At 47.5% G+C, this 24,235-nt stretch overlaps 1 protein-coding gene across 9 annotated transcripts; it reads left to right on the top strand.

Moving 5' to 3' along the window:
- Nucleotides 1-1,702: 1,702 nt before the first annotated feature.
- Nucleotides 1,703-20,623, top strand: NPHS1 (NPHS1 adhesion molecule, nephrin). Of its 9 annotated transcripts, none has more exons than XM_053210451.1 (29): nucleotides 1,703-2,212; nucleotides 2,323-2,538; nucleotides 2,622-2,744; nucleotides 2,949-3,077; nucleotides 3,603-3,684; nucleotides 4,062-4,165; nucleotides 4,349-4,476; nucleotides 4,560-4,731; nucleotides 4,915-5,072; nucleotides 5,331-5,475; nucleotides 5,598-5,722; nucleotides 6,932-7,118; nucleotides 7,293-7,422; nucleotides 7,592-7,764; nucleotides 8,198-8,338; nucleotides 8,421-8,561; nucleotides 9,103-9,224; nucleotides 10,216-10,387; nucleotides 10,486-10,642; nucleotides 10,738-10,889; nucleotides 12,290-12,401; nucleotides 12,485-12,666; nucleotides 14,710-14,766; nucleotides 16,467-16,586; nucleotides 16,726-16,750; nucleotides 16,857-16,932; nucleotides 17,102-17,195; nucleotides 17,292-17,404; nucleotides 17,558-19,647. In XM_053210451.1, the coding sequence occupies exons 1-29, from the start codon at nucleotides 2,155-2,157 to the stop codon at nucleotides 17,636-17,638; spliced, it is 3,675 nt and encodes a 1,224-aa protein (XP_053066426.1). In that variant the 5' UTR covers nucleotides 1,703-2,154; the 3' UTR covers nucleotides 17,639-19,647. The 9 variants fall into 9 exon arrangements, with proteins under 9 accessions (XP_053066426.1, XP_053066427.1, XP_053066425.1 ...); XM_053210452.1 differs by lacking the exon at nucleotides 17,558-19,647 and adding an exon at nucleotides 19,658-20,623 and having other exon boundaries at nucleotides 1,704-2,212; nucleotides 6,932-7,043; XM_053210450.1 differs by lacking the exon at nucleotides 17,558-19,647 and adding an exon at nucleotides 19,658-20,623 and having other exon boundaries at nucleotides 1,704-2,212; nucleotides 6,932-7,082.
- Nucleotides 20,624-24,235: the final 3,612 nt, after the last annotated feature.

The raw sequence follows: 24,235 nt of genomic DNA, 5'->3' as shown, positions 1-24,235 counted from the left end.
GGGAGGAAGTCAGGTAGTAAGGCTGTTTTTCCAGACATCTGACATCGCTTCCCCTTCCTAGCTCTCTTGGGCCACAGGCATGGAAAGATGGAGAGCCTGAGGTCCCAGGAGCATCCAGAGAAGGAAAACAGCCAAAGTGGAGGGTGGAAGGTTTGTGCTAATTAAAGGTCCCAGCAACTGACAGCTTTACACCCTGGCCCTGAGGGATACCATCTGGTGAGAGGGCCCTAAGACAGAACCTCCAGTTCTGCATCTAGTCTGTGCCCCCGGAGGCGTGGGGGGGGGGGGCAGTTGGGAGAGGGAATGTGGGGGAGGGCAAGGGGTCAGTAATGGGAGGGAAGCAGAAAGACTAGAGCGAACATGAAGTATGGAGCTGTGGGGGCTCAGGCCAGATGCCTCATCTTGTTCCTGGAGGAAGACCAGAGGACGGAGTCATGGCGATAGGGGTGGGGGGAGGAAACGAGCCGTTCCAATTCCTGCAGGAGATAAGCAGGCAGAAGAAGCTTATCCCATGTGAGTGTGTGTGTGTGCGCACACTGGGATGGGGAGGGCAGGCCAAGCAGCATATGGTTATAAAATTCAAAGATGTGAGAAACAGGAGGACTCAGAGAGGGAGAAACAAATAAAAGAAAGAGGTATAATCAAATATTGACTGAGAACAAATATTTATTGAGTTTCTGGTGCGTGTGAGAGACAGAACACTGGGAGGAGAGTGGGGGATAGAGATGAGAACAAAGAAACACAGAAAAACAGAGACATGTAGAGGCATAAAGAGAGACAGTGACGGAGGTAAAGGTTGACTGAGGTGTAACCACCTTATGGAGAGGGAGGGAGGGAGGAAAGGAGGGGGGAGAGAGGTGGGGGAGGAGGCGAAGGGGGAAGAGAGAGGCTGGGGAGAGACAGAGGGAAGCTTCATGAACTAAAACTCACACAGCCAAGGGCTCCCAAGCTGGGCTCGCTCCTATACCCACTCAGCGAGTGTAGTCTTGAGCTCCGCCTTTCACCCCCACCACTCTGACTGCCTTGCACACTTATACCTCAAGTACTCTTTTTTTTTAATTTTAAAAAATGTTTTTATTTATTTTTGAGACAGAGAGAGACAGAGTATGAGCAGTAGAGGGGCGGAGAGGGAGACACAGAATCCGAAGCAGGCTCCAGGCTCCGAGCTGTCAGCACAGAGCCCGACACAGGGCTCCAACCCACAAACCGTGAGATCACGACCTGAGCCGAAGTCGGACACTTAACTGACTGAGCCACCCAGGCACCCCATGTACCTCACGTACTCTTGCGTACACCTTCACAGGTCACAATTCACTCTCACTTCCCCATGCTCACATGCATACTCATGCACTCACACACACATGCACACACAGATATCTGCACTCCTGCGGTCTGTCAAACACACCCTTGCACGCTCTCCAGCAGAGACCCCTGATGGCAATGGGGGGAATGAGGTCTACTCAGGGAAGGAAGACACTTGCCAAGATCATGTACCAGGGGAGGAGAGAGCTGGGGAGTCCTAGATGACCCCGTTCTCCACCTGGGTCTGACCTGCTCCCCCTTATCCTTGGCCCAAGCCAGGCTCTTGGAGTCACCGGGACTGGGGAGGCACCGAGGAATATTCCTGGCATGTGCTGACAGGGGATTTCATGCTCTGGCTGGGCTGGGAGGAGCCTGCTGGGCAGAGGCCTGGAACTGGAGGCTCTCGGGAGGGCACCTGGGGGAGGCAGCATTGTGAAGACAACAGTGGCTGGGTCTCTGTCACTGAGGGTCTCTGCCACTGATCACATCAGCCTCATCACTCTCCTGGGCTCCTGAGGCCTGCCGGACTCTGAGCAGCCGTCCTCCCTGAGGGACTGAGTGGTGAGAGGAGAGCAGGGGAGGGGGTGGCAGGAGAGAAGAGACTGAAGAGGAGGAAAAAGAGAGAGAGAGAGAGAGAGAGAGGGAGAGAGAGAGAGAGAGAGGGAGAGAGAGGAGAGAGAGACTGACAGACTGACTCCTGGGAAGAGAGGAAACCAGAGAAAGAGAAGGAGACAAATGGACAAAGAGGGACAATAAGCAAAGCAAGAGACATAGAAGGACCCATAGAAAGACAGAAACAGAGGCAGCAGGTAGGCAGTGGACACCACAGGAGCCACGGGCAGAGGACCTGGGATGGCCCTGAGGACCCCTGGCAGGGTTCCCCTGCTCCTTCTGGGGCTGCTGACCACAGGTGAGTGGAATCCTGGTCTTGTGACCCAGCACCATGTGGCCCTCATTTCCCGCTCATGTTCTCCAGACAGACCCCCCTGCCCTCTCCTGCTGACAGCCCTGTGTCCCCAGGCCTGGCCCATTTGCCACCCCCTGCTTCCACCCCCCGAGGCTTCTGGGCTCTGCCTGAAAACTTGACGGTGGTCGAGGGGGCCACTGCTGAGCTGCGGTGTGGGGTCAGCGCCCCTGGCAGTGCGGTGCAATGGGCCAAAGATGGGCTACTCCTAGGCCCTGATCCTAGGATCCCCAGCTTTCCGAGGTACCGCCTAGAAGGGGACCCCGATAGAGGTAAGCGGTCAGGGCCTAAGACTCGAAGCCACCAGCAGGGGCTGACTGTGGCCCTGACCTGGGACTCTTGGTCTTACCTGCAGGTGAATTCCACCTGCACATTGAAGCATGTGACCTCAGTGACGATGCAGAGTACGAATGTCAGGTCGGCCGCTCAGAGACAGGCCCCGAGCTCGTGTCCCCCAGAGTGATCCTTACCATCCTGGGTATGGGTGAGAGACCCCCAGGACCCTTGAGTCCAGATTTCCAGCCCTTTCCTATCCCAGGGCCCAGGGTTCCAAGTCCCCAGTCCCCAGGCCCCAGTCCCAGACCCAGGGCGCCGAGCTCATTTCATGAGCAATGAGACTGAAAACCCAAATCCTCATATCTTTCTCAGTGGTGGCAGCTCACCTCAGACCTTTTCTCACCAGTGCCCCCCAAGGTGCTTCAGCTGACCCCTGAGGCAGGAAGCACAGTCACATGGGTAGCTGGGCAGGAGTACGTGGTCAGCTGTGTGTCTGGGGATGCAAAGCCAGCACCTGACATCACCTTCATCCAGAGTGAGTGGGTGAACTGGTGGGAACAGTGTAAAGCCTCTGGAGTGGGGAAGGGGTGTGTCCCCGCCCAGTGCCCTCCTAGGGGTCCCAGAAAATAGGGCCTTCCTGAGTGGTGGGGATGCAGGAGGGGGCTTGGAGAGATGTTGAGGTCAGCGTGAGACCCTGTGAATAGGAGGGAACATCCAGGGAAAGGTACCAGAGTGATTGCAGGACTGCAGTTCTGGAACTCAGGGAAGAGCCCGAGGCTCCAGACAGAGATATGCGTGTCATCGTTGGTGCAGAAGCAAGAAGCTGGGTGATGGGGGTGAGTGATACAACCCAGCAAGGTGGTGAGGACAGGGGTGAGGCCCAGGACTTGGCCTCAGGGACTCCGGGAGGGCTGAACTTGCGGAGGAACAGAGCTGGTGCTTTTCCTCTGGAACTAGGAGGGAGAGGGCAATATGTGCACCCTAGGATTTCCAGGCCATTCTCTTCAGGATCTACCTTGGGGGGAACCTGGCACCCCTCTAGCCCTCTTGTTACCCCAAGGTGGACAAACAATTTCTGACATCTCTGCTAATGTGAATGTGGGGTCCCAGGAGAAACTCTTCACCACAGAGGCCACAGCCAGGTATGAAAATTGGGATGCCTTCCCTCAGCCTGGCCCCCAAATTTTCCCATGAAAACTCCATATCCCAGGGATTTATGCACAGAGACTAGAGTCAGGTGTGAACATCTGGGACCTAATTCTTTACTCTGACACTTCAAAACATCTTCATGGAAATGAATGCAAATTCCAGAGCATCAAGTACAAGGGCTTTGGTGTGGGCTCCGGGATTCCAGTTTTCACTGCCGACCCCCCAGATGTCTTCCATAGAACTCTAGATCCTAGAGGAAACCAGCAGAGAAACTTAGACCAGATGTGGGAAACTGGGATCCCCACCTCTTCACCCTGACTCCCCAAATTTCAGATGACTCTGACTCCAGAACCCCAACTTCCCACCCCAGGGTGACACCTCAGAGCTCAGATAATGGGAAGCTGCTGGTCTGTGAGGGGTCCAGCCCAGCATTGGACACCCCTATCCGGGTCTCAGTCACCATGAATGTTCTGTGTAAGTAGGGAACTGAGTCAGCTATGGACATTAGGGGTGGGAAGCAGGAATTGGGGGTCCTGGGGAGTTCAGGGATTTGGAAGGTTCAGACTCTCAAGGAGGAACATGAGGGTTCAAGAGGCAGGTTGTGGGTCCTGGAAAGAATGGATGAGCTCCACAGGCCCAATGAGTGCTGCTTCCCAGTCCCCCCAGGACCTCCTGTCATTGAATGGCCAGGCCTGGACGAGGGGCACGTGCGGGCAGGACAGAGCTTGGAGCTGCTGTGTGTGTCCCGAGGGGGAAATCCGCCAGCCACACTGCAGTGGCTGAAGGTGAGGGCAGAGGCAGGCATGGGGGTGGGAGGGTAGGGGGAGGAGCTGGCCCTGAGCTGGCCCAGGTCTGTCTCTGTCTCCAGAATGGCCAGCCCATGTCCACAGCGTGGGGCACAGAGCATGCTGAGGCAGTGGCCCGAAGCATGCTAGTGATGATTGTGCGACCAGAAGACCACGGGGCGAGGCTCAGCTGTGAGGCCCACAACAGCGTATCGACGGGAATCCAGGAACGTGGGGTCACCCTGCAGGTCACCTGTGAGTCCTGATGCCAACTGCCCATCTGTCAGTCTGTGCCCCAGAGAACCATCTGTTTGTGCTCCCAAATCATGCCTGACTGATGCCAAAGACCTTGTCATCTGTCCCCAGTCACTTATCTGGGCCGGCCTGTGAGGCATCCAGCCTAGTTTAGTGTCTCTCCTCTGTCCATCATCTCTGCAGTCCCCCCCAGTGCCATTACCATCCTGGGATCTGCGTCCCAGTCTGAGAACAAGAACGTTACACTCTCCTGCATCACCAAGTCCAGTCGCCCACGGGTCCTGTTGCGATGGTGGCTGGGTTGGCGGCAGCTGCTGCCCACAGAAGACATGGTCATGGATGTGAGGCGGTGGCCAGGCTCCCGGGTCTGAGGGAGGAGGGAGCTGAGGGCATGACTCCTGGATCTGGGCGAGGATGGGTCTGGCAGCCTGGATGCCTTGGTCCTTGGGGAGTATGCACTGGGGTCCTGGCCTCCTGGGTCTCAGAGGAGAGGGTGGAGATGCTTTATGTGTCCCTGCTAGGGTCCCAGTTGAGCCCAGCCCTCAGTACCATGGATGGGAGTGATCTCGTTCCCAAGTCTGAAGCTCTCTCCCTGCCAGGGCCTGCATGGTGGCCACATCTCCATGTCCAACTTGACATTCTTGGTGCGACGGGAGGACAATGGTCTGACCCTCACGTGTGAAGCCTTTAGTGAGGCCTTCACCAAGGAGACCTTCAAGAAGTCACTTATCCTGAATGTGAAATGTGAGCCCCCACCTTTGCCCAGAGGCGCCCCACCCCTTAGAGACCCCTCCCCACCCCCCACCCCCACCCCCCGTCAGGCCCAGCCCAGAGAGAAAGGCCATTCTTCCTGGCTCTCCCCACAGATCCTGCCCAGAAGTTGTGGATAGAGGGCCCCCCAGAGGGACAGCGCCTCCGGGCTGGGACTCGGGTGAGGCTGGTGTGTTTGGCCATTGGAGGCAACCCAGACCCATCTCTTACCTGGTTCAAGGTTGGTGCCAAGCAAGGGGTGTGGGGTGGCCAGAAAAGTGGGGGAAAGATGAAGCCCTTTCTTTCCTCCAGAGTCTTGGGAAATCTTGGGAAAACTTGAATTTCTTGAAAAATACTGGAGAGTTTGAGTTTTGGTAGGGAACTGGGAAAGACACAAATGCCATTAGAATTAAATGGAATCCTAGGAAAACTCTTGGAATTCTGGGAAAACAGTGAGAATTCTGGGGGAAAAGAAGGCATTCTAGATCAGGATAGGGAATTCTAGAGAAAAGGCAATTAATTTCATCAAAAGTAAAGAAAATTCTCATGAAATTTTGGGGATTCAGATGCAATGGCAGGAATTTTAGAGAAAGACTAAGAATTCCAGGAACAAAGACAATGATAGGGTAAAGGCTGGAAATTTTGGGGAGAGACTAGTTATTCCACAGAACATTTGTAAATCTATTCATATTAATTAATTCGTGGGACTTGGGGGCAAGAAAGTGAAATTCCATTAAAATTAAGAGAAATTCTGACAGAATTCTGAGAAAATCCTGGGAAATTAGAGGGCTAGTGGAAATTTTGGGGGAAAGACTAGGGATTATAGGGATGAAATTTCATTGGAGAGAACTCTGGGAAAATGCCAAGAATTTGGGCATTACACAGGTAAAAGACTATTTTAGGGTAATAAGAGAATATTGGGAACGGATTCAGAAACCTGTGGAAAGACTATAGAATTAAAAGAACAATCAAAGGAAGTCTTTGGGGAAAGTGGGAATGTAAAGAAAAAGAACTAAAGATAGGAAAAAATGAAGAAATTCTGGGAAAGGCTTGAGGATTCCATGGGAGTTTCCAGGCAGGTGGTGTTTGCTAAGCGCAGCTGGAGTGGTTGTTGAGGAGTGGGGCTGAGGGTCGGCAGGGGGCGCTAATAACTGCTGGCCTCCAGAGAGCAGAGCAGGCGGGGCGGGGAATGGGGGCGTGGGCCTGGAAGCCAGATCCCACCGCAAAACCGCGGAGCTCTGGGGGCCCAGGGTCAGTGGGAGAGACTCCAGGTGGGAGGTGCTCAGTTCCAATCCCCATTCCTCTACCCTAGCTGGGTGCCAGCGGAAGGGGGCGCCTTTTCTTCATCACAGGAAGGCTTTATCTGGACTGGGGGCAGCCAACCCGATGAGGCTCTTTCTGGGGGAAATGGCAGGCCTACGCGGTCCCCCCCGTAAGTCTTTGCCCCCAGGACTCCCGTGCGGTGACCGAACCGCGGCCGCCCCAGGAGCCGCGGCGAGTGCAGCTGGGAAGTCTGGAGAAGTCGGGGAGCACCTTCTCCCGCGAGCTTGTACTGATCACGGGTCCGTCGGACAACCAGGCCAAGTTCACGTGCAAGGCGGGTCAGCTCAGCGCATCCACGCAGCTTGTGGTGCAGTGTGAGGGCGCGCACGGCCGTGGCCTGGGGGAGGGCTTGGTCGCGGCGGGGAACTAAGCCAGAGCCCGGCTGGGGGACAGTGGATGCCAAGAGCCAGGACTTGTGCAGCTGGGCCTGGAGTCTAGGTGAGGCGGAAGCAGGCTCTGAGCCTCGCTTTTCCGACTCATTCTTGAAGTTCCCCCAACAAACGTGACGATTCTGGCCAATGCGTCGGCGCTGCGCCCAGGGGATGCCTTAAACTTGACTTGCGTCAGCGTTAGCAGTAACCCTCCTGTCAATTTGTCATGGGACAAGGAGGGGGAGAGGTGAGAGTGCGAAGGGCCCCACCACTCTCTGGTTCTGGTCATGCCTCTTTACCGTCTGAGCTCCCCTCCCCACCCCTGGTGTCCTGCCCTGTACCTAGTATGCCTCTGGCTCTGGTTCCATCCCTGAGCTGGCTCTGGCCTGACTCCACCACCCCTGCCTGGTCCACAGGCTGGAAAGTGTGGCCATACCACCCCGTAGTGCCCCATTCAAAGGATCGGCAGCAGCCAGGAGTGTCCTTCTGAGAATGTCATCCCGTGACCACGGCCACCGAGTGACCTGCCGAGCCCACAGCACTGAGCTGCGGGAAACCATGAGCGCCTTCTACCGCCTCAATGTGCTGTGTATGTGGAACCCTCTGGATTTCCTCCTGATCCTCTACTACTTCGGTCTTCACCTTGACACTGCCCTTTATCTCCAATCTAAAGCTTGAAACTTTCCGGACCTTTATCCTGACCCCCGACTCTACACCAACTCCAACCCTGCCCAACCTCCATTTTGCCTTTGCCCTCTATCCTGACCCCTGACAGTGACCTCCATCCCGAACCCTCTCTCCATCTTCTAACCTGACTCTGGCCTTTATCCTTTTCCTACACTGGATTCTGACCTCTATCCTGAACCTAACCTCTGAGCTCAGCTCTGAACTTGTTACCTTGTCCACAACCTTAAATCTAGTTATGACCTAACTTTAACCCTTATACCGGTACCTGATCTCAGATCCATCTCGGACCCCAGCCTTAACAACAATCTTGACTCGTGGTGGTGCTCCTTCCACAGACCCTCCAGAGTTCCTGGGGGAGCAGGTGCTTGTGGTGACCGCGGTGGAGCAGGGTGAGGCACTGCTGCCTGTGTCTGTGTCTGCCAACCCTGCCCCGGAGGCCTTCAACTGGACCTTCCGGGGCTACCGCCTCAGCCCAGGTGCGCGGAGTGGGCATAGAGAAGGGTGTGGGTCTCCTGGACATAGAGAAGGGTGCGGGCCCCTCACCCTGACCTTCCCCAGCTGGTGGCCCTCGGCATCGCATCCTGTCTGGTGGAGCTCTGCAGCTATGGAACGTGACCCGTGCTGACGATGGCCTTTATCAGCTGCATTGCCAGAACTCAGAGGGCACCGCGGAAGCGCTAGTGCGGCTGGATGTACACTGTGAGCCCCCTTCATCATCCTAGGAAACTAGAGTGTTCTGGGGGGCCTGCCCTCCATGGTAACCACACCAACTCGGGGAACCTTGCCCACTGTGGAGTCTCCTTATTGTGGAAGCTCCACACACCCAGAGATATTCACCCATCCTGAAAGCTTCCCACTCCGGGAGCCTCTACTGTGATGGAGCCACTCCCACTTTGGGAACCCTGTCCACTAGTGAGACCCTATGTGGAATTTGCTCAGACAGGGGGCCCACCTACATAGGAATTACTCTCATCAGGAAGCCAAGCCCGTTGTGGAAGCTCCACTTCCACACAATCCTGGAAGTCCACCAGACCTACTCTTGTCACTACAGAGACAGTAGAAGGTGGGGAATGTCTCACTAACACTGAGAACTTTACTCCAAGTGCTCTTCATAAAGGGCAGTCTGTATTACACCTGTAACTTTCCTGAACACCTCTAAGACACCTCTCCTACTTGGGACCTTCTCTCACCATCAATTGTGTAGGCCCAAGTGCCTTCCCCAAATCCTTGCCTCCCCCAGATGCCCCCACTATACGAGTTCTCCAGGACCCTACTGAGGTGAATATTGGGGGTTCTGTGGATATAGTCTGCACCGTTGATGCCAATCCCATCCTTCCAGGGATGTTCAACTGGGAGAGGCTGGTAAGGATCCAACCTTTGGTAAATGGAAGTGGGGTCTGGGGATGTGGTTTCTTAACTGTGAATTCCTTGGGAGGAGGGATCACATCTACATGATCCTGTATAATTACATATTTGTTGGGACATACTCCAGTGAACTGGAGAACTGGCAGGTGAATGGCAGATGGATGGGTGCATTTGTGGATAGATAACCAAATGAGTGGGTGGGCAGGTAGATGGATATATGGATCAATAGGTAGGTGGATGGATGGATGAATGAATGAATGAATGAATGGATGGACAAATGGACAAGTGAATGAATAGACTGATGATGAATAGATAAGTAGGTAAATGACTGAATGAGAGAAATAAATGGATTAGATTAGAGAGTAAATGGATGGATAAATACACCATCAATAGAAAGATGTCTGTGAAAAGATTATGGATGGATGCATGGATGGATGGGTGCAGAGGTCAGTGGAGAGATGAAGAGATAAATAAATAGGTATCTGGATGGGCTGATGAACAGTTGCATGTATTTATGGGTATGTGCGCATATGAACAAATAGATGAGGTGGGTGGTCGGACAGATGGAAGGGTGGGCAGATGGATAGATAGAAGGAAGATAAATAGCTGGGTGAATGAATGGGCAAATGAATGAATGGATAGGAGAGGTAGATGGATGGACAGATAAATGAATAAATTGATAAATAGGTGCGTGGTCAAATAGACAGGTGGATGGGTAGATAAATGGTTCCAAGCATGAATGGTTGGATAAATGGATGGGTGAATAGTTGTCTGGATTGGTGGATGAATGGATGGGCCCATGCACAAATGATTGGATAAATGGATAGATAGATGGATGACTGGGGGAATGGATAGGGAATTTTTTCTTTGCTAGATCTGTGGAGGATGATTGTGCCTAGGAGAATAAAGATACAGGAGGGACCCAGTTTGGGGGATAACAGAGCTGGGGTCAGACTTGGGGGCCATCTCCTGTATCTTGTGCCTCAAGGGAGAAGAGGAAGAGGACCACAGCCTGGATGACATGGAGAAGATGTCAAAGGGATCCACAGGGCGTCTTCGAATTCACCATGCCAAATTGGACCAGGCTGGTGCTTACCAGTGCATCGTGGACAATGGAGTAGCACCTCCAGCCCGAGGGTTGGTCCGACTTGTTGTCAGATGTGAGTGACACCCAAAATCCTGACTTCAAGGCCTGCCACTAAGCCCACATTTCTCATGTCCTTCCACATACCTTATGTTGACCAACAACCCCTCCTAGTTGCCCCCCAGGTGGAGCACCCCACCCCCCTAACTAAGGTGGCGGCAGCTGGAGATAGCACCAGTTCTGCCACCCTCCACTGTCGTGCCCGAGGTGTCCCTAACATCGTCTTCACTTGGACCAAAAATGGAGTCGCTCTGGATCTCCAGGATCCCAGGTGAGTCAAGGCCTAGCCATGTAGCACCCTAGTCCCAACTTTGGTCCCCCAACCCTAGTTACCTTCCCTGAGTCCCTGCCACACCTCTTCTCCAGATACACAGAGCACACATATCACCAGGGTATGGTCCACAGCAGTCTCCTGACTATTGCCAATGTGTCTGCGGCCCAGGACTATGCCCTGTTCACGTGCACAGCCACCAACCCCCTTGGCTCAGACCGCACCAACATTCAACTCGTCAGCATCAGTATGGTGGGAGTGGGGTGTGAGGGTGTTGGGAGGGTGCTCCCTGGGTCAATCCCCAAGTCTCTGGTTGGCCCAGAATGGCAGTGTTCCCCAAACCTGAGAGGTGTTTATGAGTGAGGATGGAGTTTCTGCCTGCCCTGAAAATCCTAATAGATTCTGGATCTTTAGGAAAACTCATAGCAAAGAAAAAAAAAGGCAGTGGGTGGGTGAGGGATAATTTATTGGCCCAAGTAACCAAAAAGTAGATCATTAGGAGTTGCTAGATCTAGGTTCACTGCCATCCAGAACTCTCTGTCTCTCAGGTCTGCTTTTCTGTGTTGGCTTTATTCTAAGGCTCCTCATGGAGGGCTGTTAGACTTCCCAGGGGACATAGAATTTTTTCTTTTCCTAACAGTGGTATGAAAGTACTAGAGTTAAGACTCATTGGCTCTACTCAGCTCCCATCCCACCCCTGAACAAACCCTGTGGTCAGGGAAGGCGACATTCTGGTTGGTTTGGCCTGGACACAAATCTATCCTACAAGGGAGTGGAGTCACTTCCATCAGAAGCATGTGGCCTAAGAATGTGGGCTAGTGGTTTTCCAAAGGATACTCAGGATTTTGTAACCATAAGAAATGAGGAATGGATGTGAAATAGACACCAAAAAATCCACACAAGGAATGTATGTCATGTACAGACAATACTCATTACTTGTCAAGTCTGTATTTGTAAATTTGCTTACTTGCTAAGTTTATTTGTAACCTCAAAATCAACACTCATGCTGCTTTCTTGGTCACTCGGGGACATGTCCAGAGCAGGCAAAAAAATTGAGTTGCCCAGTGAGGACATTCTCAGCTGAGGCAGAATAAGGTGACACTCTGCCTTCTTGTTCCGCTTTCATCCTACAACGAAGTGTCTTCTTTGTGGCCCTATCTGGTGCCACATTTTTTTTGCACTTTTGTGCTTTTTGTTAGTGATCTTGCTATTTAAAATGGCCTCTAGGCACAGTCCTGAATTGCTATCTACTGTTCCTAAACATATGGAGAAAACACTTCTCTTGGATAGGCTTCCTTCAAACATCAATTATGACATTGTTGGCCGTGAGTTCAATGTTAATGAGTCGATCAATAAGATATATTAAATAAGGTGTCTTTAGACAGAAGCACACACAAAACAAGATCATGTATTGACTGGTTGATGAAAATGTGACTGCAGGCTCACAGGGGTCTGACTCTGCATTTCTCCCAGAAGCAATGATTTGATATTCTGTAATTCAGTGGCCATAGCAACTTTATAGAACATAACCACTACTAATAACAAGAATCAACTGTATATTTAAAATCATTCTTAGAAAAATCTGGAAGGAATCTTGCAGAACCCTTTTGTATCCTCTGACTATTTCCCTCATCCTTTTCCTCAAAGGCCGCCCAGATCCCCCAACAGGATTAAAGGTCATGAGCATGACCCCATACTCAGTGGGGTTGGAATGGAAGCCTGGCTTTGATGGGGGTTTGCCACAGAGGTTCCAAATCAGGTGGGTTCCTGTCAAGGCAGGAAGGGATGGCAGCCAGCAGGGCTGGGGCACCTCCCTCAATGACTGCCCTTCCTCTCATACAGGTATGAGGCTCTGGGGACTCCAGGGTTCCTCTACATGGATGTCCTACCACCTCAGGCCACCACCTTCACACTGACTGGGCTGCAGCCCTCTACACGATACAGGGTCTGGCTGCTGGCCAGCAATGCCCTGGGGGACAGCGGACTAATGGACAAGGGGTCCCAGATCTCTGTCACCACCCCAGGTGGGAAAAGACAGTCTTGAGCAGGTTTTAGACCTCCTCAGGGGACTTGTAGGATGGTATAGTGAAGTAGATACTATTATTCCCTTTTTATAGATGAAGAAACTGAGGACTAGAGAGGTTAAGCAAACTGTTGAAGCTCACACAGCTAGAAGGAGGTAGAGATGAGATTGGAACTCAGGAAGATAAACTCCAGGAAGCGGTTTTTAGCCACTAAACTATACTGTCTGAATGTGATTAATGACACAAGGGAAATTAGAAGAAAGTTTGAATTGAATGAAAATGAAAACATGGAAATTGTGGGCTGCAGCTAAAGCAGTGCTTAGCAGGAAATTTGTAACATTGAGTGCTCATTTAGATTTTTAAAAAGGCTTCAAATTGATGCTTAGTTTCTATCTTAAGAAATTAGAAAAAGAAGGGCAAATTAAACCTAAAGGAAACAGGAAGAAAATAATAAAGGTAAGAGCAAAAATCGATGGACTAGAAAACAGAAAAACAATAGAAAAAAATCAATGAAGCCAAAAGCTGCTGCTTTGAAAAGATCAATAACCTTTATAAAGCTAATCAAGGCAGGGGCGACTGGGTGGTTCAGTTGGTTTAAGCGTCTGACTCTTGGTTTCAGCTCAGGTCATGATCTCACTGTTCGGTTCATGAGTTCGAGCCCCATGTCAGTCTCGGTGCTGACCTTGAGCTCAGAGCCTGCTTGGGATTCTGTGTCTCCCTCTCTCTCTGCCCCTCCCCCACTCATGCTGTCTCTGTCTCTCTCAAAAATAAACTTTAAAAAAAGAACAAGAAAACCCCAACAAAAATCAAGGCAAAAAAGAGGGAAGACGCAACCTCACCATTATCAGGAATGAGAGAGGACATTACTACTAATCTACAGATATTAAGGACAAGTTAGGGAATATTATGGACAACTTTATGCCAATAAATTCAGCAACTTTGATGAAAGGGGCAAATTCTTTACTATGACTAATGAGAAGAACGTTTTGACTCTGACAGACACTGTAGTGTGGTGGTTAATCCACAGAGCCTGGTTCAGACAAGCCTGGATTCAGGTCTCAGCCCTGCCACTTCCTAGTTGTGAGACCTTGGGCAAATTACTTAACATTTTTGAGCCTCAGTTTCTAAAAATAAGGTATCTCAGATCTCTGTGCCTATTTCTGAAAGTAAGGTGTCTCTCAGACAGTGTGAGGATTAAATAATATGTCTAAAGTGCTTAAAACATGGACCCATACAAAGTAAATGCTATATAAATGCCGATTCAAAGAAATGCACCCCCCTCCCGCCCCCGCTCAACTTCTGTTTACACTGCCCCATGAAAACTCACTCTTTCTGTCTTTCCCTTCCTGACAGAGCAGTCTTTTTCTTCATGGAAGTAAGGAGTTCTTCCCATTCCTCCTCTTTCTTTCCCCCAGTGGAGTCTTCTCTTTAGGTACTAAAGCATAAAGTACCATATTCACTTCACTTGCTCTACAACTGATACCTGAGAGGGGCACCTGGGTGGCTCAGTCAGTTGAGTGTCCAACTCTTGATTTCGGCTCAGGTCATGATCCCAGGGTTCTGGGATTGAGCCTTGAGTCTCCTCCACACTGAACATGGAGCCTGCTTGAGATTCTCTCTCTGTCTCTCTGTCTCTGTCTCTCTCTCTTCCTCTGTCCCTCTCCCTGACTTGTGTTCTCTCTCTAAAATAAAATAAAATAAAATAAAAAATAAAAAAAGACATTCCGAGAGCCGAGCATCGTTTTTGATTAACTCCCCAAAACTGATAATTCAGGTTAAAAGGAGATTCCATAGCATAAAGCACTCATCAATAATAATAATAATTAGTAGTAGTAGTAGTATTAGAGTGGCTATTAATAGTATTGCCATTACTGTCAGGATTTGCAGATGTCTTTGAAATATTGCTAAAGAAGACAAAAATCAGTTCCTCAAAATGGGTTGAAAAGCTTAATAGGAAACTAAGAAATACTTAAGGCTTATCCCAGATTCTTGGTGTTAATTCACAATCTCTATATCCACCACCACCCCCCCCCACCCCCCCAGGTCTAGACCAGCCTTCTGGACAACCTGACTATCAACTGCCCACAGAGCAGCCTACAAGTAAGTTTTCAATCAGCTGAGTATCCCTCCCTCCCCTGAGAATAGAACCTTCTGGTTTCCGGCTCCGCCTGCTCTGTTTTGTGGCCACAGCCCCTTAAGACTTAGCTCTGTCCCTCACCCACATCCTCAGCTCTTTCTCTTGCCTGGATGTGATATATTTTCTCTCTGCCTAATTCAATTTAATTCTGAAAGAATTAGCTGGTTCTCTGCCCTGTGCAGAGCCTGTATCAGTTAGAGTTTGAGGCAAAATAAAGCACTTCAAACACAGGTACTTAGAGCTACAACCATTGTTTTTCTTGATTCTATGAGTGACCCAATACTTCTGTTCTGGGCCACAGGCAGCTGGAGGCTCAGCTGGGACTAGTCGATCTAGAATGGCCTCCTCCTCACACATCTGACAATCTGGCTCTTGGTTGGGATAACGGAAGTAACTGGGCCACATGTCTCTTCTTGGCTTGTTCACATGGAGGTGGTCACAGGAGTCTCAAGAACAGCAGGACAGGACAAGCACTTTCAAGCTTCTGATTCTGTCATATTTTCTATTGCCTGTTGGGCTGAAGCAAGTGACGTGGCTCAACTCAGAGTCAGTGTGGAAGGGGACTACTCAAGAGTGTGGTTATAGGGACAGAATTATGACCATTTTGCAAACAGTCCCCCTTCAAAGTCTGAGAAGAAGGTTGCAAGTGACATAAATTCACCTGTGTGGGCAATAAAAAGAAATTCTTGGCTTGTGAAATTGAAAACTCCAATACGTGCTCACAACATTCACCAAGGATCTATTTCTCATCCCCTCTCAACTTTGTCTTTGTCTTTTATAGCTTCCTTCTCAGGTTCTTTCATCAAGAGAGCAAAGAATTAACACACACCCCCCCCCCCATACACACACATACTTCTAGCTCTGTTCTCCTTCTTAGCAGCCAGCAGAGGAGTGTTCTAATTATTCTGGCAAAAATCCACCTTGGGTAAAATGCTGGATTGGTCTGAACTGATCACTGTGGAAAGAGGGATGGGTGCTCCCGTCGGCCAGGGTGGGCCATTGTGTCCTCCATGGAAGTCTGCAGAAACATACAGCCTGAGAGTGAGGGATGGTTATTTCCTTGAAGGAAATTAGTGTTGTCAGCAGAAGATGGGGAGATGGATGCTGAGCAGACATCTACTTAGAGGGATTTAGTCTTGCCCTTAGGGATATAGCAGGGATTCCGATATTATCTGGAATGGAAGCTTGTGCAAAGAGGAAGTCATTTGAGAAGAAAATCAGTTGAGAAGAAAAGCCATTTAAGGACAGACATTTGACTATTCCAAATAGTCACACTTACAGGTGTGGCTTTGCCTCAGTGATTCTGGAAATAACCAGTGGTTAATTTGTGTGGCCAGAGGGTCCAACACCAGGGTCTATGGTTGGTGGGCAAGGCTTGATACCTGGGGAGAGGCTGTGAATGCCCAGCTAAGGAGCTGAAGCTCCCCCCTGAATCCACACGTGGGGCTCAGACAGAAGTAGGACCCACTGTTAGTGGCTTGACTTGAGAAAACACCCTGCCCTGGGGTGGAAAGAAGGAATGGACATGGAAATCCCTGCCCATCTGCTTTTCTGACCTGGGAAGAGACCTTTGCTTAATCAGAAATGAGCATTGTCAGAGAATGCTGCTCTGGGCCTACAGCCAGTTGTTTGGGGTTCATTGAGGGGTACCTTCTGCCCCCAGGACCCTCAGGGCTGCCCCTGATGCCTGTGCTGTTTGCTGTTGGGGGTCTTTTGCTGCTTTCTAACATCTCCTGTGTTGGGGGATTCCTCTGGCAGCGGAGACTGAGGCGTCTTGCTGAAGGTGAGGAGAGACCCTCTTCCCCTGTGGGGATGGAGGCCCAAGGGTTACATGAAGCCCTGAGCTTCATATTGAAAGTCTCTCAGGGACTGGCTGGCCAGAGGAGGGGTGTCTCTGATCCCTTTTTCCCTGCTTCCCTCAGGCATCTCAGAAAAGACAGAGGCAGGGTAAGTGGGAATATTTTTCTGTAAGAAAGATTCTGAGGGAGGAGTTTTGGGGATGAGAGGTGTCAGAATCAACACCCAACTGCCCTCCATACCTCTATCCTGGAAGGTCAGAGGAAGACCGAGTCAGGAATGAATATGAGGACAGCCAGTGGACTGGAGGCCAGGACACTCAAAGCTCCATGGTGAGTGGGGGTGCTTCCAAATGCCCTGCTAATAGTGAACTGGCAGACTAAAAGCCTGTCATTAGCTTTGGGTTTATCATTGTCCTTTCTGGGAGCTATGGAATCAGAGGATAGAAAACATTTTATCTGTTGTTTTTTTTTTCGGGGCATGGGTGGGCATTATTGACAGGTTAGCACAACAGATGTAGAGCCATATTACCACTCCATGAAGGACTTCAGCCCCCAGCTACCACCAACACTGGAGGAGGTGTCTTATCCCCGAGGTGAGTCATGACCACATCAGAACTCCCCCTGCTCATAGATACCCTTGACATCTGGATGGGTGCCCTGATCATCCCTTCCTTTCACTCCAACTCCAGGTCTCACACATCTTGAGGAGGATATGGCTTTTCCTGGACACCTGTATGATGAAGTGGAAAAACTGAATGCCCCATCTGGGGCCTGGGGACCCCTGTATGATGAAGTACCAATGGTGAGGAGATTTGTATCAGCATAAGTCTCTTCTGGCTCATGCCAGAAACCCACCTCCTACTGCTCATATTGGTGAGGGTAAGCTAGACACCATAGCAAAAAGTCCTGGCTACAATCCAGTGGTCTAAAGATTGCCTATTTCTTTCTCACATAGCAATCAGAGGTGAGTGACCTTGTTGCATGTGGTTATTCCAGAATTCAAGTTCTTTCCATTGTGTTCCTCTGCTATCTGTGAGTACATGTTCAAATTTGCATGGATAGGCCAGTCCTGGGGGTTTCAACTGGTGGGATAGGGAAAAATAGAGTGTGGTGGAGGCACAACCCTGCCTTATGGCCCAGGCCCAGAAATGGTACACTCTATTCATTCCTCAGTGAGAACACAGTCACATGGCCACACCTAACTGTAAAGGAGACTGAGAAATACAGTCCAGTTTGGAGATATATGCCTCACTATAGTTCTATTATTGTGGAAGAAGGAATCTATGCATTCTGTTGGATAATTAGCCTTCTCCAATACACTGGTTAAGTAGAGAGACATAGAGAAATATTTTTTGGCCCATTCAATTGAAAAGTCAAGGGAAACCCAGAGTTTCCTCCCTAGAAATGTCCCTAGAAAATTCAGGTTTGTATCCTATTAGATTGGAAATCCTCAGAAAAAGAGAATGTCTTTTTTCCAATAGCCCTAAAGCCCCAGTGCTGACACTTTATTAGTCTAGCTTTGGTCACATACTTATTGCTGAAACACTGAGGCAGGGGAAAGACTATGCTAAGACAGGTCTGGATCGGTGTCCAGCCATGGCATCAGGGATTAGGGGCCAGTTTCACTCAATCCACCAGCCCGAGTGGGAGAGGAACAGAGAGCCCAGAGGCAAGTGAAGATGGTGGCTGGGCAGGCAAGAACAACAGACACTTTTAACCATCAACTACCCCCACCTACTGCCCCACAGTAAGGGAGATGGGTCAGAACCGTTGCCTTTCTGTGTGGCCTTGGCTAATGCTCTGGCACCTCTGGGCCAAGGATTTCCCTCTGTAACTTTGTCCCAGAGAGGGCACTGTTCTCACCAGCGTGGAAATAGCAGGGCATTAAAAATGCTGTCCGTGGTGCTGAACCACATGTGCCCTCTAAAGCACAGATGCAGTCTGCACTCTTTCTGTAAGGGTCCAGATAATAAATATTTTGGGCTTTGCAGGACATGCTGTCCTTTTCAAAACCACTCAGCCCTGCAGCTATACTACAAAAGCACCCATAGACAATATATAAATGAACAAATGTGGCTAAGTTCCAATAAAACTTCCTTTTTGGACACTGAAATTTGAATTTCATATAATTTTAATATGTCATAAATATTCTTATTTTGATATTTTCCCATCAATTAAAATATGTAAAACCATTCTTAGCCCCTCAGTAGTACAAAAACAGGCAGCAGACCATATTTGTCCCATGGACAAATCTGCTCTAAAGTTTGCCAAGCTAAAACAACCATTTTCTCCCAATTCCAGGGCAAAGCACATGTACAGTAAGGATCCTTCTACATGGTCTTCTATTTTGATGAAAATTTGGAAATTTATAGGACTAACAGAATCACAACTCACATTCTACAATTCCTGATATCATGCTTTTTTGTTTCTATTTTATTTTTTAAAAGATTTTATTTTTCTTTATTTCTTTCATTTTTTTATTTTTGAGAGAGAGAGAGCATGCATGTGTGTACACATATGAGTTGTGGAAGGGCAGAGAGACAAAGAGGGAGAGAGAGAATCCCAAGCAGACTCTGCACTCTCAGCACGGAGCCCGACATGGGGCCTGATCTCATGAACCCGTGAGATCATGACCTGAGCCAAAACCAAGAGTCAGATGCTTAACCAACTGAGCCACCCAGGCACCCCTTAAAGATGTTATTTTTAAGTTATCTCTATACCCAAAGTGGGGCTTGAACTCACAACCCCAGAGATCAACAGTCACATGCTCTACTGACTAAACCAGCCAGGCACCCCTCCTGCATTTTTTAAAGTTTCATATTTCTGACATTTACATTATTTTTCTGAAAAAAATCACGAGATATCTTGGACTTGAGGCTCATGGAGGCTCATTATAATCACTCTCTTCTTTGTATATGTTGGATTCCCTCCCATAATTAGAAACTAAAACATTTTTTTTCTGGGAATTTGAGTAGGAGTGTGTATCCCTCCTAGAGCTGCAATGGTGACCCACAGGGCATCTCTCTATGGTTCTAACTCCAACTTTGTTTGTCAGGGCCTCTGTGATCCCTGCTGGCCTGAGGAGACATATGAAGATACAAGAGGAATCTATGATCAGGTGGCAGGAAACTTTGACCCGATGGAAACTGATTCTCTACCTTTTGAGCTGAGGGGACATCTGGTGTGAGAGCCTTCTCAACACCTTTTTTTCCTACACCTGCAGGACATAATATACCAATGGTCTTTTTTATTCCAATATGGGCTGAGCTTATTAAGTGAGCTCCATAAGACACAAAGGGACTGGACTATTTTGGGGAAAGGTGTGTGTAAGTGACAGGAGATGATTCAAGCTGGTGCCAAAAAGGCTTGTATAAATAAAGTTCCTCCTGGAGCCAGCTTTGGAAACTAAACTTCTCCAAAGGGGAACAGTAAATTATAAAAGACATCTCAATAATGAAAAAGCTATTCCAGGGTCTTTATACTTTTTTAAAGTAAAATTTTCAGAAGTTGGAAATGACATATTAAAAATAGTTCATTTTGAAGTCAACTACACCCGAAATAGCTAATAATAAGTGGAATTTATGAACCATTGTTATGTCCTACAATATTATTTTCCACAAGTATCTAAAACATGATGTATAGACTATGACACACAGCTAAACATAGACTCTATAGAAAATAAAAAGACAATAAAAGAAGATAGACACAAAATAATATATATTATATGATTTCACTTACAGAAATTCTAAAACAGGCAAAGCTAATTTAAGGTGACAGAACAGATCAGTGCTTTCCTGGGGCCCGAGAAGGGAACTGACTGCAAAAGGGCACAGGGGAACTTCTGGGGGATGATGGAAATGTTCTATATCATTATTGTGGTGGTGGTTACATGGATATATAGATTTGTCAAAACTCATTGAACTGTACACTTATGATGGGTGCATTTTACGGTACATAAATGATACCTCAATGAAGGTGATTTGTAAAACAGTCTTCACAATAAAGCAGCCCAGCAAGAGAATTCTTATTGTTTATATTGAATAGCAGAAAAACTGAGAAGTCCGCCTATTTTCATGGAGAACTGACTATAGTTAAATATAATATTTATTTAAGCCTCCACCCTCACTTGATTATCATATTACCAAAACTGTAGGCTCAAATGCTCATCCATATATTATATTTTATCAGTGCAGACTTTATCATAAGCTTTTATACCACAGCACTTGAATTCATAAACACCTTAGGGTCCAAATGATTCGCCTTTTAATTAAAAGATGATGCCTTTCCCTAAAAGAATTTTTCTTTTAAAAAAAAATTTTTTTTAACGTTTATTCATTTTTGAGACATAGAGAGACAGAGCATGAATGGGGGAAGATCAGAGAGAGAGGGAGACACAGAATCTGAAACAGGCTCCAGGCTCTGAGCTGTCAGCACAGAGCCTGATGCGGGGCTCCAACTCAGGGACCGCGAGATCATGACCTGAGCTGAAGTCGGACGCCCAACCGACTGAGCCACCCAGACGCCCCTAGAATTTTTTCTAATTGTGTATTTTTGTTTGTCAAAGAAGAAACTTACAACATTCTGTTTCCACACTGGCTAAGCAGGAAAAGTGAATTTATTGGCTGTTCCAGCTGACAATCCCAGGGGAGTGCTGGCTTCAAGCACTGCTGGGTACAGTATTGAAACAAAGCCATGAAGGGCCTAGCTCTCTGTGTCATTTGGCTCTGCTTTTCTCTGTGTTGATTTCATCCTCCTCTTCATTTAAGAAAGAAAGATGACCACTTACAGTTCTAGGCTGGCATTCCACAAGCTCAGCAGCCACAGTGCCTCAAAGCTGATAGTTCTAGAAAGTGCTGGGGCTGTTTTTCCTCAGCCCATCGTGAGTTTTAATCCCTGAACCAATCATTGTGGCCAGGTTAGAGAATATGCTGATAATCCTGGTCCTGGGTTGCTGAGCACCACTTGAACCACTTGGGTAAGTCTCTCCAAAGGAACTCCATGCTGTGGTTGGGTCTCTTCATGCACTTCCGGTTTCCTCTTTGTCATTGCCTGAATCAATGTAGCAAGTACCTATTGCTTCTGTCTGTCCAGAATCTAGTCCCTTTTATTTATATAAATAACTATGAATAAGACATGTTCTTGATTACAGCAAGCTCCTGGATCTGGCTGTGCCTGAAGTTAAAGCCACTTCTGGACTATAAATTCCCCTCTCCACTTAGGCCAATCTGAATGATGACTCTAGTTAGTTGCAACATAAATGACCCCCTTTTTTTTTTCTTTCTCCAATCAATGACCCTCTTTCTTAAGCCAGTTTGAATGGGCTTAATGGATACAAAATGGATCATTTTCAAGGAGCAGAGGCTCACTCAACCTCAAGCAGAGCTAAAAAAAAAAAAAAAAAAGCATTTGTTTTACTAGTTACTAAGGGAAGAATAGTAATTCCATAGTTGATAGATGCCACCTTATTCAAATGATCAAAGTTAACATTACCAGTCATGGGATGAAATGGCATCATGGGCCCCCTGGCATGAAATACTGAGGATCTGACAGTATGTCAATGATATTCCTGACTAAAATACATAATCTGAATCTAATAATGAGAAATGCAAATAGGAATTAAAGGATATTCTAGAAATGAACTGGCTTGTAATCTTCATCTATGTCAAGGTCATGTAACACAAAGGAAGATTGAAAAAAAGAATATTAAGGGATTGTTTCAGATTAAAGGAGACTAAAGAGACATCAGACCTGAGGGCAACACATAATTTCCAAAAAGGATATTATGGGGCCAACTGGCAAAAATGAATAAGGATTGTAGATTAGATAATAATATTATATCAGTGTTAATTCTGTTATGCTATTGTTGTGTAAGAGAATGTGTTAGTCTTAGGAAATGTAAACTTATGTATTTAGGGTGAAAGGGTATTGTCTCTTCAGTTTACTCTCAAACAGCTGAGGGGGGAAAAGTGTCTATACACAGAGATAGAAAAGAATAAAACAAGTGTGGTAAAATGTTGACTGTTGGAGAGTGTGAGTGAAGTGTATTGGGATTCTTGGTACTATTCTTAGAAATTTTCCATATATCTGAAATTATGCTAAAAATTGAAAAATATATTGTAAAGGTGCAAGACAATGTCACAGAAGCAAAAAAAAAAAAAAAAACAGGAAGCACATCTGGGTCTCATGAGTTGTATAAATCTATCCGGTTCTTTTAATCTTTCATTGGTCCATTCATCTTTTGTCTGCATCCCTCCATTCTCTCCTTGTAGATATTTAGCTTCCCTCCTTGTCTATAATGATTGTATTTTGAGACATTGGCTGCCCCAGCTCTAAAGCACCATGAAGCCTAACACCACACAAATGCTTGACTCTGAAATGTAGTACCCTTATTCCAAATCTCAGAGAAGCCAAATCCTATTGGCCCAAGTTGGGTTAAGAAAAAGAAATCATAGGGGGAATAAATAATACGTAGAGCTGGATGAAAAATGAAGATACCACCTATCAAAATCTGTTGAGTACATCAAAAGAAGTTCTTTGAAGGAAATTTATACCCTTCAATACTTATACTAGAAAGGAAGAAAGCTCCAGAGTCATGAACTAAGTGACTATCTTAAGAAACTAGAAAATGACATTTCACCAAAGAAGACATACAGATGGCCAACAGACACATGAAAAGATGGCCAACGTCACTCATTATCAGGGAAATGTAAATCAAAACTACAATGAGATATCACCTCACACCTGTCAGAATGGCTAAAATAAAAAACACAAGAAATAATAAGTGTTGGTGAGGATGTGGAGAAAAGGAACCTTCTTGCACTGTTGGTGGAATGCATACTGGTGCAGCCACTGTGGAAAACAGTATGGATGTTCCTTAAAAATTTTAAATAGGAATATCTTACAATCCAGTAATTTTACTGCTGGGTATTTACCCCTTAAATGCAAAAACACTACTTCAAAGGGATATATGCACCCTATGTTTATTGCAGCATTATTTAGAATAGCTAAATTATGGAAGCAGTCCAAAGTCTATCAATAGATGAATGGATAAAGAAGATGTGGTATAGGGGTGCCTGAGTGGCTCAGTTGGTTGGATATCTGATTTTGGCTCAAGACATCTCACAGTTCATGGGTTCAAGCCCCACGTCTGGCTCTATGCTGATAGCTCAGTGCCTGGAGCCTGCTTCAGATTCTGTGTTTCCCTTTCTCTCTGCCCCTCCCCTGCTTGTGGCCTATCTTTCTCTCACTCTCTCTCTCAAAAATAAATAAACATTTTAAAAAAGATGTGGTATATATACACAACGGAATATTATCCAGACATAAAAAATAATGAAATCTTGCTTTTTGCAACAACACAGATGGAGCTAGAGAGTATATTACTAAATGAAATAAGTCAGAGAAAGACAAATATCATATGATTTCACTTATATGTGGAATTTAGGAAACAAAACAAATGAACAAAAGAAAAAAGAGAGACAAACTAAGATTCTTAACTATAGAGAACAAATCAATGGTTACCAAAGGGAAGGTGTGAGGATATGGGTGAAATACATGAAGAGGATTAAAGAGTACACTTATCATGATGAGCACTGAGTAATGCATAGAATTATTAAATCGTTATATCATACTCCTG

The sequence above is a fragment of the Acinonyx jubatus genome, chromosome E2 (assembly GCF_027475565.1).
Source record: "Acinonyx jubatus isolate Ajub_Pintada_27869175 chromosome E2, VMU_Ajub_asm_v1.0, whole genome shotgun sequence".
Classification (NCBI taxonomy): Eukaryota; Metazoa; Chordata; class Mammalia; order Carnivora; family Felidae; genus Acinonyx; species Acinonyx jubatus.
The sequence above is the reverse complement of the archived record's forward strand: the minus strand, read 5'-3'. Positions and strand labels throughout refer to the sequence as shown.